This window comes from Choloepus didactylus, chromosome 3 (genome assembly GCF_015220235.1).
Source record: "Choloepus didactylus isolate mChoDid1 chromosome 3, mChoDid1.pri, whole genome shotgun sequence".
NCBI lineage: Eukaryota > Metazoa > Chordata > Mammalia > Pilosa > Megalonychidae > Choloepus > Choloepus didactylus.
The window spans coordinates 82,152,586-82,167,806 of NC_051309.1; the positions used below are offsets into that span (position 1 = coordinate 82,152,586).

General features: G+C 43.5%; 1 protein-coding gene across 10 annotated transcripts in view; it reads left to right on the forward strand.

The window, feature by feature from the left end:
- Positions 1 to 14,807: 14,807 nt before the first annotated feature.
- The window catches only part of SEPTIN11 (septin 11), a 222,213-nt gene continuing 221,799 nt past the window's right edge, over positions 14,808 to 15,221 (forward strand). For 6 of the 10 annotated variants that reach the window (XM_037830040.1, XM_037830043.1, XM_037830047.1 and 3 more), the window contains exon 1: positions 14,809 to 15,002. In XM_037830040.1, the coding sequence (XP_037685968.1) occupies positions 14,976 to 15,002 (27 nt within the window). In that variant the 5' untranslated portion in view covers positions 14,809 to 14,975. Of the gene's footprint in view, positions 15,003 to 15,221 lie in introns of all 10 variants that reach the window. The other 4 variants (XR_005215890.1, XM_037830039.1, XM_037830044.1 and 1 more) reach the window with 2 other exon arrangements.

The following is a 15,221-nucleotide window of genomic DNA, read 5'->3' on the forward strand; positions in this document are numbered from 1 at the left end:
GTATGCCCAAAGACAGATTGCTCTGTGGTGTCCAGTCCACGCAGTTCCTGGCTTTTTACCTACTTTCCTGGAGGAGTAACTAAAACTTACAGCTCACCAATCTGCCATCTTGCCCCGCCTCAGTTGAAGACTTTTAAGGGAGAAGAGAGAGAACTTTCACTTCTTCTTCAGCCAGCCTGCCTCTCCTGGGGAGTTCATCAGAGACCTTCATCGGAGTTCCCAGCTCGCTGCCTCCTCTACAAAATTTGGACTTGTGCATCCCCACAGTTGCATGAGACACTTTTATAAAATCTCAAATTTACAGATATCTCCTGTTGGTTCTGTTTCCCTAGAGAACTGTAACTAATACAGCTTGTTACCGAGAGTGGTTCTTGAGAAACAGAATCTTAAAATGGGCTTTTACAATTGGTTTTCTATTCTGATTAGATTCAAAGGCACTAATGACTCCATTTCCAGTAATCAAAATGGCATTGACAGTCCATAGCATGAGTTGGCAATGGAGATACACAAAATATCGCCATTTGATTCTTCTAATCATACTCTTGTACGAGGCAAGGCTCTGGGTGACAGTGTTGTTATCTCTTCACAGAGTTTTGTGGAGTTAAGAGGTGTAATGATGTTGGCTGGCTGCTCTTAGATACTCTGGATAAAGTTAAAAGAGAAAGGGATGAGCATAAGCTTCAAATTTGAAACTTAAATACTGTATGACATATGTAAAGGTTTCTATGTGTGCCCTGAAAAAAAATCTTATTTCCTGTGGCCACAGACTTGAGATTTCTGAAAATCAGACCCAGAATCACATTGTGCGAGTAGCACATTTACAGTGTAAACTAAAATCTCAAACTAATGGGGTGTCTGCTATTAAATTAAAAGCATTGATTGGAAAAGAATGGGATCCTGAAACTTGGGATGCGGACATATGGATTGATAATAATGGTAGTGAGGACATGGGAACCCTGGATTCTGCTGAGTCTTTGCTAGATATAGCTGTAATGGTCTGCCCTGAGGAAACAACCCCTCCCCCACCTCCAGTCTGCCCTGAGGAAACAGCTACCCAACCTCCAGCTTGCTTTAAGGAACAGCTTCCTGACCTCCAGTCTGCCCTGAGGAGCCTGCCATCCAACCTCCACCTAAAGAGATTAACCCCTCAGTGCCTGCTAAACCTGTAATCACATTCCCTGAGGAAGCAGCCCTCACTCCTCTGCCTGGAGAGATTAATCCTGTTTCAAGAGACGAAACTGCAATGGAATGTCCTGAGGTAATTGGCTTGAAGGATACTTCTAATTCTTTTCATGACCCACCCCCACCATCACTCTTTGCTTCAAGACCTATAACTAAAGTCCCAACAGGCCCTGAAGGGTGAGGTACAAAGTGTGACCCATGAGGAAGTACACTATACTCCAAAAGAACTAAATGAGTTTTCCAATTTATATAGACAGAAATCAGGGGAATATGTGTGAGAATGGATATTAAGGGTGTGGGATAATTGTGGAAAGAAAATGAAGTTGGATCAGGCTGAATTTATTGATATGGGCCCATTAAGCAGAGATTCTACATTCAGTGTTGTGGCTCAAGGGGTTAGGAAGAGTGTTAAGTGGGTGGTTGGCTGAAACATGGATCAAAAAGTGGCCAAAACTGCCTAAGGTCAAAATGCCAGAACTGCTCTGGTATAATATAGAGGAGGGAATTCAAAGGCTTAGAGAGATTGGAATGTTAGAGTGGATTTATCATGGAAGACCTGCTCACACACCCTGGAAATGCCCAGAGGAAATACCTTTGACCAGGACTGTGAGGAATAAACTTGTGAGACTAGCTCTGTCATCTCTTAAGAGCTCTGTAGTCACCCTTCTCTGTCATTACTGTGGGAACTACCATCACTGAGTTGGAATCCCTAAACACAATGAGGATAATCAGAACCCGAGTTGGCAGAAGCCATGTGGTAGCACTTAATTGTCAAAGACAAGGTGATTGTGTCTACCATAATGGAAAACAGGCTCAAAGCAACAGTCAAAATAATCTGACTTGCAGAGACTTATAGCATTGGCTAGTAGATCATGGAGTACCTAGAAGTAAAATAGATGAGCAGTCTACTAAATACTTGTTTGGTCTGTACAAGCAGAAGAATTTTAGGTCAAGTGAACAAAAGTCTAACTTGAATTACAAAAGCAGAGTCATGGCCTTTTAATCAATTCCCAGACTTGAGACAGTTTACATACCCAAAGCCCCTTGAATGATGGGAAGGCTGAATATCCTTGGGAAAGGACCCTGTTATACTGCCAAAAATGTATACTGTTAATATTCCTCCTAATCTTCCCCAAAGTGACCTAAAGCCTTTTACCAGGGTAACTGTGCATTGGGGAAAGGGAAATGATAATATTTTTCAGGGATTATTAGACACTAGCTCAGAAGTGACATTAATTCCAGGAGACCCAAAATATCACTGGCTCACCAGTCAGAGTAGGGGCTTAAGGAGATTAGGTGATTGATGGAGTTTTAGATCAGGTCCATCTCACAGTGGGTCCAGTGGGTCTCTGGACCCATTCTGTGGTTATTTTCCCAGTTCTGCAATGCATAATTGGAATAGACATACTCACCAAAGCAGAAACCCCACATTGGTCCCCTGACACATAGAGCAAGGACTATTATGGTAGGAAAGGCCAAGTGCAAACCACTAGAATTGCCCCTGTCTAGCAAAATAGTAAATCAGAAGCAATACAGGATTCCTGGAGCAATTGCAGAGATTAATGCCACTCTTAAGGACTTGAAGGATGCAGGGATGGTGATTCACACCATATCCCCATTCAACTCTCCTATTTGGCCTGTGCAGACAAGAGTTGGGTCTTGGAGAATGACAGTGGATTATTGTAAACTTAACCTGGTGGTGACTCCAATTGTAGCTGCTGTTCCAGATGTGATATTGCTGGAGCAAATTAACACATTCCCTGGTAACTGGTATGTAGCTATTGATCTGGCAAATGCTTTTTTCTCAATAGCTGTTAGTAAGGACCACCAGAAACAATTTGCATTCAGCTGGCAAGGCTAGCAGTATACATTTGCTGTCCTACCTCAGGGGTATATAAACTCTCCAGCCCTAGGTCATAATATTGTCTTCAGGGAACTTGATCATTTCTTACTCCCACAAGACATCACTCTGGTCCGTTATATTGATGATATCATGTTGATTGAACCTAGTGAGCAAGAAGTAGCAACTACTCTAGACTTATTGGTAAGCCATTTGCATGTCAGAGGATGGGGAGATAAATCCAACAAAAATACAGGGGCCTTTCATCTCAGTAAAATTTCTAGGTGTCCAGTGATGTGGGGTTTGTTGAGATATCCTTTCTAAGGTGAAGGATAAGCTATTGCATCTGGCCCCTCCAATGACCAGAAAAGAGGCACAATTCCTAGTTGGCCTCTTTGGATTTTGGAGACAACATATTCCTCATTTGGGTGTGCTACTCAGGCCTATTTACTGAATGACCAGAAAAGCTTCCAGTTTTGAGTAGGGACCAGAACAATATGAAGCTCTGCAACAGGTCCAGGCTGCTGTGCAAGCTGCTCTTCCACTTGGACCACTTGACTCAGCTGATCCAATGGGGCTGGAAGTGTCAGTGGCAAATAGAGATGCTGTTTGGAGCCTTTGGCAGGCTCCTATAGGAAAATCACAATGCAGGCCCTTAGAATTTTGGAGTAAAGCCCCACCATTCCCTGCAGATAACTATTCTCCCTTTGAGAAACAGCTTTTAGGCTGCTATTAGGTTTTGTAGAGGCAGAACACTTAACCATGGGCCACAAAGTTACCATGAGACCTGAGTTCTCTGTCATAAGCTGGGTGTTGTCTGACCCACCAAGCCATAAAGTTGGGCATGCACAGCAGCATTCTGTCATAAAATGGAAATGGTATATACAAGATAGGGCTCAAATGGGTCCTGAAGGCACAAGTAAGTTACATGAGGAAGTGGCCCAAATGCCCATGGCCCCCACTCCTGCCACATTACCTTCTCTTTCCCAGCCCATAGCTATGGCCTTTTGGGGAATCCCTTACAATCAGTTGACTGAGGAAGAGAAAACTCAGGCCTGGTTTATAGGTGAATCTGCACGATATGCAGGCACCACCTGAAGTGGACAGCTGTAGCACTGCAGCTCCTTTTTGGGATGTCCCTGAAGGACAGCAGTGAGGGGAGATCCTCCCAGTGGGTGGAACTTCAAGCAGTGCACCTGGTTGTTCATTTTGCTTGGAATGAGAACTGGCCAGTGGTGCATTTGATTCATAGGCTGTTGCCAATGATTTGGCTGGATGGTCAGGGACTTGGAAAGAGCATGATTAGAAAATTGGTGACTAAGAATTTTGGGGAAGATGTATGTGGATAGACCTTTCTGAGTGGACAAAAAAACATGAAGATATTTGTGTCCCATGTGAATGCTCACCAGAGGGTGACTTCAGCAGAGGAAGATTTTAATAATTAAGTGGATTAAGGTGACCCATTCTGTGGATACCAGTCAGCCTCTTTCCCCAGCCACTCCTGTCATTGCCTGTGCTGGTTTGGATGTATTCTGTCCCCCAAAACTCCATGTTCTTCAATGCAATCTTGTGTTGGCAGATATAATAGTGTTGATTAGGTTGGAAAATTGGATTAAGTTGTTTCCATGGAAATGTAACCCACCCAAATGTAGGTGATAACTCTGATTAGATAATTTCCATAGAGGTGTGGCCCCAACCATTCTGCGTGAGCCTTGATTAGTTAACTGGAGCCCTATGTAAGAGCTCAGACAGAAGGAGCTTACTGCTGCAACTTACAGAGACATATTGAAGACAGCCATTGAAAGCAGAGTTTTGCTGATGATTTGGAGGTACTAGCCCAGAGTTTGCCCTGAGAAGCTGACACAGAGACATTTTGGAGAACTCCATCTTGAAACAAACTGGGAGCAAACAGACACCAGTCATGTGCCTTCCCAGCTAACAGGTTTTCTGAATGCCAATGGCATTTCTCCAGTGAAGGTAACCTATTGTTGATGCCTTATCTGGACATCTTATGGCCTTAAGACTGTAACCTTATAACCAAATAAACCCCCTTTATAAAAGCCAACCCATTTTTGGTGCTTTGCAAATGTCAGCATTAGCAAACCAGAACATTGCCCAACTGGCTCATGAACAAAGTAGTCATGGTGATAGGGATGAAGGTTATACATGGGCTCAAAACATGGACTTAACACTCACCAAGGCCAACCTGGCCACAGCCGCTGCTGAGTGTCCAATCAGCCAGCAGCAGAGACCCACACTCAGTTCTTGATATCACACCATTCCCCAAGGTAATCAGCCTGCTACCTGGTGGTAAGTTGATTACATTGGACCACTTCCATCATGGAATCAGTAGCAATTTGTTCAAACTGGAATAGACACATACTCTGGATATGGGTTTGCCTCCTCTGCACACAATGCTTCTGCCAATACTACCATCTCTGGGTTTACAGAATGCCTTATCCACCATCATGGTATTCCACACACATTGCTTCTGATCAAGGAACCCACTTCACAGCAAATGAAGTGAGGGAATGGGCACATGCTCATGGAATTCTCTGGTCTTACCATGTTCCCCATCATTCGGAGGCAGCTGGGTTATTAGAATGGTACACTGGCCTTTTGAAGACTCAGTTATGGCACCAACTTGTGACAACACCTTGCAGGGCTGGGACAGTGTTCTCCAGGAGACTGTGTATGCTCTGAATCAATGTCCATTCTATGGTGCTTTTTCTCCCTTAGTCAGGACTCATGGGTCCAGGAATCAAGGGGTGAAAATGGGAGTGGCACAACTCACTATCACTCCTAGTGAGGAAAATTTTTGCTTCCTTCCCCTGCAACCTTAAGCTCTGCTGGTCTACAAGTCTTAATTCCAAAAGGAGTGCTTCCACCAGAAGACACAACAATTCCATTGAATTGGAATTTAAGACGGCCACCTGGTCACTTTGGGCTTCTCATGCCTCTGAATCAACAGGCAAGGAAGGGGATTACTCTACTGGCTTGGGTGATTGATCCTGACTATCAAAGGGAAATAGGACTGCAACTACACAATGGAGGTAAAGAAGAGTTTTCCTTGAATACAGGAGATCCCCTAGGGCATCTCTTAGTACCATCATGCCCTGTGATTAAAGTCAATGGAAAACTGCAACAACCCAATCCGGGCAGGACTACCAATGGCCCAGAAACTTCAGGAATGGAGGTTTGGTTCACCCTACCAGGCAAAGAACCATGGCCAGCTGAAGTACTTGCTGAGGGTAAACAGAACATGGAATGAGTAGTGGAAGAATATAATGACAAATATGAAGGATGACCATGTGACCAGTTACAGAAATGAGGACTTTGATGGCATGAATATTTCCTCCTTGTTTTGCTATGAGAATGTTTGTATTTGTCCATAAAGCAAATATCTTTGTTTTCTTCTCTATGTTATCCCCTTTTTGTACGACATAATTTGTATTGTTCATTTTGTAGTATTTAAATTATAGGATAAATTATTATTTACTAAATTATTCAAGTTTAAGAGTGAATTTTACCCAGGGACTTGCACCCTATTCTGGAGAAATTTAGTGTGTTTCCAATTGTACACAGGACAACTGAGTATCATATGTCTGTTATTGTGTTCTATTTAAAAATTAAGTATGGTTTAAGGTGATGTGTATAGCTGCCAAGTTGACAAGGGGTGGACTGTGATGGTTAGTTTCTTGTGTCAACTTGGCCAGGTGATGGTACCCAGGTGTCTAGTCAAGTGAGCACTGGCCTAACCATTACTGCAAGGACATTTGTGGATGATTAATAAACCAGGAGGTTGTTTTATTAAATCTTCAGTCAGTTAACTGCATCTGTGACTGATTACATCAATGAAGGTCATGGCTTCTGCAAGGAGAGAATTCAGTCTGCTTGATTTAATCCAATCAGTTGAAGACTTTTAAGGGAAAAGAGACAGAACTTTCATTTCTTCTTCAGCCAACTAGCCTTTCCTGGAGAGTTCATCAAAGACCTTCATCGGAGTTGCCAGCTCACTGCCTGCTCTATGGAATTTGGCCTGATGCATCCTACCCTGCGGAATTTGTTCTCATGCATCCTGACTTAAGGAATTTGGACTCATGCATCCCCACAGTTGTGTGAGACACTTTTATAAAATCTCACATTTATAGATATCTCCTGTTGGTTCTGTTTCCCTAGAGACCCCTAACTAATACAGGGGTCAATGTTTAGTTTTTTACATACAGTTATTGGGTTCTCCAGAATCACCAATCATAATCTTTTGGGTTCTTTTTTATATTTAATAAAATACTTATATGCCATGTTTGATATTTCCATTTTCAGAAGCTCATGGAACTGTTTCTTTTATCTATTTCTGACTCATGGTACCTTATTTCCCAAGGTGTTCAGTGAATTTTGATTGTGAGCTCATCATTGTTGGAATTTTGCAGGTCTATTTGGAGAGCAGGGATAAGGATGTGTTTCTGTAGTGAGGATTTATGGTTGTTTTTGCATTTGAGAACACTGTAGACCTGGATCCACTTTAATTTACAAATCTCAACTTGCAGTTCTTAGGAGCATGTAAATAGAGTAGAATCAGAAAATCTATGTGAGGACAACCAATGCTCAGAAGTCAGTGTTTTGTTTTTTTTTTTATTAGAGAAGTTGTAAGTTTACAAAAAGAGCATGCAGAAAATACGGAGTTCCCATATACCACCCTATTATTAACACCTTGCATTTGTGTGGCACATTTGTTGCAATTCATTTAAGAACATTTTTATAATTGTACTATTAACTACAATCCATTGTTTACACTAGGGTTCACTGTGTTGTACAGTTCTATATGTATTTGAAATTTTTATTCTAGTAACCTATATACAACCTAAAATTTCCCCCTTTTAGCCACATTCATATGTATAAGTTATTGGTGTTAATTTCATTCACAATGTTTTGCTACCTCATCACCATTCATTATCAAAACTTTTCCATTTGTATGAATTAAACTTTTCCTAAATGCACAGCCTTTCCTGGATTCCTAGCTTTATGCTATATAATCTTTGATTCTCTCTCTACCAAGGTTTTGGTCTAAGGTTTTGTCTCCTGATATGCACCCTCCTTCCTCTACTTCCTGCCTAGCACACTTAAGTTCTATGACATTAGGATTCATATATGTTGTGGTAGATTGGATATATTATGTCCTACCAAAAGCCATATTCTTTAATGCAATCTTGTGGGGCAGATGTATTAGTGTTGATTAGGATGGGATCTTTGGATTAGGTTGTTTTCATGGAGATGTGACCCACCAAACTGTGGGTAATAAATATTAAATTATTTCCATGGAGGTGTGGCCCCACCCATCCAGCATGAGTCTTGATTAAATCATTGGAGCCCTATAAGAGCTCAGACAGAAGGAGCTTGCTGCTCCAGCCAAGAGAGACATTTTGAAGATAGTTATTGAAAGTAGACATTTGCTACTCCTGGGAGAAACTGAGAGAATACCCCCCAGACACCTAGAGAGAAACATCCTGGGTGAAAGCCATTTTGAAATACAACCTGGGAGCAATGGATGAAGATCCCAGCCATGTGCCTCCCCAGACAACAGAGGTGTTCCAGACACCATTGGCCATTCTTCTGAAGGTACCTTAGCTTGGACACCTTTATGGCCTTAAGACTGTAACTTTGTAACCAAATAAACCCCCTTTTTAAAAGCCAATCCATTTCTGGTGTTTTGTGTAATGGCAGCATTAGCAAACCAGAACATATATCCCTAGGAAATTTGGTAGCTTTAGTACTCTCTAACCTTACTGGTTGTGGACTTGCTTTCTCTTAATTATAGCACTTACTTTCTTAAAAGCTCCTCCAATTATTTAAAAGGGTGTTTAAAAATATTTTATAGAACATTTTTAGATATTATGCTGTGGGAAAGAGTAAGGATCCATTGCCAGTTATACTGTCAAAAAAGGAAATTTGTAATAGCTTCTAATTTCTTCCCTGCCTTTCTGTATTGCTCTGCAATCCATCATTTGTACTGTAGCCAGAGTGATCTTGTGTTAGAGCTCTTTGATTGCAAGCCACAGTAACAAATACTAGATCATAAGCCAAAAAAGAAAAAAGGAATGCACAAACTCTAATAATTTGTACTGTCTTTGTGTCACTGGGCTTAATTTTTAAACTTGACACTGTCTGATTGGCCAAGTTTAGATAACAATCTCTCTTGGGTGTATTGTGGTGGGGTTACCCCTGGGGAGTAACAGTGGGGTATTGTGACCTTAGGTTGAGGGGTACAGCCAGTCTGCGAGAATGCCACAGCAAGGGGGCCTGCAAGAGTAAATACTCCCTTTCCATCTTCCCTCTGTTCTGCTGTTGCTCCCCATTTTTTTTTTTTTTTAACCTCAACTGGAAGCTAAGGGGAAAGAAAGCCCTTTGATGTAGTCCATACAGCTCGGGTTCCAGGAACAGAGGGCAGTTTGGAGAGTGGTTCTGGTGTGGCAAAGCATGTCTACCACCAGATTCACCATTACTATCTGTGATAGTTTGGAGGCTTTATAGGACCCCAGTAAATTATGTTCTTAAAGATAACCCATTCCTGTTGATGTGACCCTATTGTAGGTGGGATTTTTTGATTACTCCAGATGGGGCGTGGCCCAGGATGGGTCTTAATCTTTTTACTGGAGTCCTTTATAAATGGGTGAATATGGAGAGAAAGCCCTGGAGGCCAGAAATGGAAGCAACAAAACCCTCCTGGAAGAGAAGGGAGAGATTAGCAGACCCCACCATGGGCCTTGCCATTGACAGAGGAGTCCAGGGTCAGCAGCAGCTGGTCTTTGGGGAGAAGGCATCCCCTGATAACGCCTTGATTTGGACATTTTCACGGCCTCAGAATTGTAAGCCTGTAAGCTAATAAATCCCCATTGTTAAAAGCTAGCCCATTTCTGGAATGTTGCATTTCGGCAGCCTAGCAGACTAGAACACTATCCTATTTTACAACTGAAGAAGTTGAGAAAGAGACAGGTTGACTTGATCAGTGTTACAAAGCTAATAAATGGTAACCTGAAGTTCTGATGGAATGTCATGTTCTCCTGTTCTACCACATTCCTTCTAAAGCTCCTACACTTGTTCTACCAATGCCAGAGAACCTACACTTCCTATAGTATCCTCATCCATGAAACCATCATTCTATTCCCATGTTCCTTCTATACCCTTGCCTGGAGCATCCTTCTTGCTCTCCTGAACTGTTCTGCCTCCCTAGTGAAGCTTTCTATTTCACATGCAGAATTAATCACTCCTTCTGTGCTTTAAAATCCCTTTTTTTAGGGTTTTGCTTATTTATCAGAATTGTTTCTTACCAGACTCTCCACTGGTTAGGAGTGAGAGAGGCATCATTTTTCTATCCTGTCTATATAGTGCTAGGCCCATAATTAAAAAGTTAATATCCCTCAACAACCCTATTAGGGAGGACCTATTATTAAACAAAAATTTTCCCCATCAATCTTACTTTATTTTTTAAATTACCACAGTAAAATTGTCTCCTTTTGGTTCTATGGATTTTAACACAGGTAGAATCATGAAACTACCACTGTAATCAGAATATAGAATATTCCATCACCCTAAAAACTTCCTTAGTGCTGCTTCTTTGTAGCCCCCACCTACTTTTAACCCCTGGCAAACCACAGATCTGTTCTCTGTCACTGTAGTTTTATCTTTTCAAGAATGTCATATAACTGTTGTCATGTAATCTTTGGAGACTGGTTTCTTCCACTCAGAAAAATGCCTTTGAAATTTACCCAAGTTTTTGCTTTTATCAGTTTTCTCCTTTTCATTGTTTACTAGCATTCCACTGAAAGAATATAGCCGTTTAGTGAGTTTACTCACCAAAGTGCATTTGCATTATTTCCAGTTTTTGTCAGTTATGAATAGTGCTGCTATAGACATTGTGTACAAGTTTTGGTGTGAATGTAAGTTTTCAAATCTTGGGTAAATACATAGAAGTGGGATTGCTGGGTCACAGAGTAAGGGAAGGTTTAACCTTAGAAGAAACTGCCAAACTGTTTTTCCAGAATTTCTATATGTAATGCCTTATTCACAGGTAATATAATACAAACTACTAAAAGTGGACCCCTGGAAGTTTGTTCACTCATGTTTAGGTGATGCAAATAATATTCACTATGATAAAATATTCCCCCTAAAATAAATAGATGGAGACATGTGACTTTATTTTTATTTATTTATTTATTTTTTTACTTTTGGAAGTTTCTCATTTTATTATTAGTAGTATTAGAGAAGTTGTAGGTCTGCAGAAAAATCATGTAGAAAAAACAGCGTTCACATATACTTACCCTATTACTGACACTTTGCATTAGTGTGGTCCCTTTGTTAAAAAAATTAATGAAAGAATATTATCATAATTGTACTATCGTCTATAGTGTAAATTAGTGTACACTGCATTGTACAGTCCATTAAAATTTTTTTTTATTCTAGTAACTATATACAACCTAAACTGATCCTTTTAACCACATTCATACATATAAATCATTGGTGTAAATTACATTCATAATGTTGTGCTACCATCACCATCATCCATTACCAAAACTTTTCTATCTGTACCAATTAAGCATTAACTCCCCATTCCCTACCCCCACCCAGCCCCTATATTTTAGTGTTTTTTTTTTTTAATGCAGTTCTATTGAGATATATTCACACACCATACAAACCACCTGAAGTATACAATCACTGGCTCACAGTGCCATCACATAGTTGTACATACAACCTCATGATCAATTTTAGAACATTTTCATTGCTCCAGTGTATTTTAGTTTTTGACTTTATTCTAATTATTTCATATCAGTGAGATCATAAAATATTTGTCTTTTTGTGTCCAGCTTATTTTACTCAACATGATGTCTTCATGGTTCATCCATGTTGGCACATGTATCAGAACTTCATTCCTTTTTATAACTAAATAGCATTCCATTATACATATATGCCATATTTTGTTTCTCTATTCATCTGTTGATGGATACTTGTGTTGCTTCCATCTTTGGGCAATTGTGAATAGTGCTGCTATGAACATTGGTGGGCAAATATCTGTTCAAGTCCTTGCTTTCAACTCTTTTGAGTACATACCAGAAGTGGGATTGATAGGCCATATGGTAATTCTGTACTTAACTTTCTGAGGAACTGCCAAACTGTCTGCACCATTTTATATTTTCATTAACAATGTACTTAGGTTCCTCTTTCTTCACATTCTCACCTACACTTGTTATTTCCCGTTTTTTAATAGTAGAATAGTAGCCATTCTGGTGGATGTGAAACGGTATCTCACTGTGGTTTTTATTTGCATTTCACTAATGGCTAATGATGCTGAGCATCTTATCATGCTAAACAGATTTTTAAGATGAGGAAATTGAACCACAGAAAGTTTAAGTAACTTGCTCAAGGTGACACAGCTAGAAAGTGGTACAGCCAGTATTTTGAAAGTATTTTGTTTATAGAATGAATATTCGAAAAGCTTCATAATGAGAGTTGATACTGAAATACCTTCCTTGGTCAAAAGTAAGTAAATACATATATTTTTAAACGAATTTGTGCTTACCTCCCCCAAAAAAGGGACAGTGAGAATTTAATGCATTGTTTCTAGTCAATGAAAAGATTCAAACAGAGGCTGGGTAAACTATTGGTGATTTTGTCCTAGAAGGGTTCCTGAAACAAAAGGTGGAGTAAGTGACTTTAAGCTAACATACTTTCACAAAGGTAGGGAGCCCATATCCTTAAAATCTAGTCAGCCGAGTTTACAAGAAACATTCGCAAGCAAAAAACAACAACCAAAACATACAAACAAAACCTGCAGTCTGGTCAACATAACACAAAACAGAGGGTTCCTTTGCAATTGGCCTCTACATCTGGTTGGTGGTGTGTGGAGCAGCCTTTTCTTGGGGCATACCTGAGACCTCACAGGCACTGTGGCTGGCTAATCTTCCATATGGAAGAAGAGACAAAATGTCCATAGGCATAGTAACACATATGAAAATACTTCTCTTTTGCCCTCCCTTTGCGTAACACCCACCCATGTATAATCTTAATTCAACACTTATTGCATGCCTAGTGTCTGCTTGGCATAAAATGGTGGTTCTTGCCCTCCAAAGATTTGAAGTTTGGTGGTGGTGGGGGGGGGGGTTGTGGTCAAAACTGGAGAGGTTGGTGCTTTACAAGTCTGTGTCGGCCCTCAGGCTGAACACCCCAAGTCAATGTCCCTCCCCTTTCCTTCACCGCTGCACCGTCTCGACCTGGTTGTTTCAGCGCTGTCCTGCCGGTGGCATTCAGTCTGGGTGGCTTCGGACCCCTTGCCAACCTCCCCCGGCTACATCGCAACCCCACCAGTGCCTGGAGGCTAACCACCCCTAGCCAAAGGCAACTGCGCGCGTTGGAATCCTATCACCCATGGAAGACGGAGACGGCGGGAGGGGCAGACACAAATACCGTAAAGACCTGGGTGTTTGAAGTCTCGGATCAGACTCTGAGGCGCCCCAGACCGAAGAGGCGTTTTGTCTTTCACCTAATTCAATACGTCCCGGCTTTCCCTGAGGGTGCAATACGTGGGCTGATCACAGACCTTCCCCGTTTCACCTCATGTTCCCTGCGCTTCAATCCAACTGGTCCCTGCCCCTGTCCGGTCGCTATCCTCAATCACCATGTCGTCGTGGTCTCCCTTCTCCAGCTCCACGGAAATTTACAGCACATCTGATATACTTCACCGCCCTGCCTTTCCGGGTTGCCGCACCACCCCGCACGCACCAGGACCTCCCGTTCCGCCGGCCACAACAAACAGTAGCACCCCACCATCTGCTGGAAAAATCTTTGTCCACCGAAGAGAAGTTTCTCAGTCCTGCACGCCCAGAGTCCCACCGACTCCATAGTCCCCAGCCTAGCTGCGTCGTGGCTTCTGCCACTCGCGGCGTCCCCTAGCCGCAGCGCCAGCGTGCGAGCCTCGGGGTCCTCGGGTCCGTCTCCAGCGATCAAATAATGTTGTCTGAGCCCCTACGTGTAACCAGCGAGCTCTCCAGTTTCACCCACGGAAGGCCTCGGTCCGTACTCTCTAGGGCAGCCAACAGCAGCCTTAATTCTCCAGCGGGGGCGTTTTTCTTTTCTTCCTTTCAAGTAGGCGGTGGTTGGGTCGCCTGCAGACAGAAACTGCTACCGCCTCTTCCTCTCCAATGTGGTTCCACACCCGGTGCCCGCTACAGTGATAGCTTTCAGCTGCCTGCTTTAGGAAGGGAAAACTTTGGAGGGCAACTCCTCCCTTGTGGAGGGCCTGCCCAGCTCCACCTCAGTCGCCAACCATTCCCTGGTCGCCCAAATCTCCTTTCAAGCAGGTTTCTAAGGATGGGGCGTGCTCACCCGAGACTGACATTCCGAGAGATGCTTTCTCTGGGGACCTGTCGTCCGCAGCCTCCCTTCCCCCTCTCCGCAGCCCTACTAGCTAGCTCGCTTCGCAAAGCGCGTGGCGGGACCCGGGGCTGGGACCTCCGAGCCCAGGCTTTTACTTGGACTCCAGCACGTGGTGGAGCCGGGGGTACTGGCCAGCGCACACGCGGGGAGCGTCTCGGTGACACCGGTGAGGGTCGCTTCGGGGCTGGCAGCTGCTTTCGGGAAGGGCAAGCCCTGACACCTAGGCCGGCTGGCCGGGGCTCGGAGCCCGCCCACCATTCTCCCTCGCACCGCCTCTGTCCGGGCGCGCAGGCTCACACCCCTTTCTGAGGAAGAGAATGGTCCCTTCCAAGCGGGTGGCCATGTTGCTCGAATAAAGCGGGAGGGGCGGTGGCGTGGGGGGAGCAGATGCCGCTGGCTGGGAGCGCGAGCCGGCCGCCAGCAGAGCGCAGCCGCAAGAAAGGCGCGGGGGAGGCGAGCCGGAGCCAGAGTAGCAGCCTGTGTCCGCCGAAAGCACCCGGGTGCAGTCGGAGCCGGAGCCGCAGCCGCGATGGCCGTGGCGGTGGGAAGACCCTCTGTGAGTGCTGGGGCCTCTCTTTCCTCATCCCCTGCCTCCCAGAGCCGGGTGGTCCCGGCTGTGGGGCGGGTGCGGGTGGAGAATGGGGGGGACCCGGGCGGGGGCTCCGGACCGTGGTTGCTGTGGGTGTGTGCATGCCTTTGGGCGCGTGTCTGGGGCTGAGGGAAGGTGAGGAGCTCGGAAAATCAGTTACTACGTGATGAAACCGTGTATCGCCTC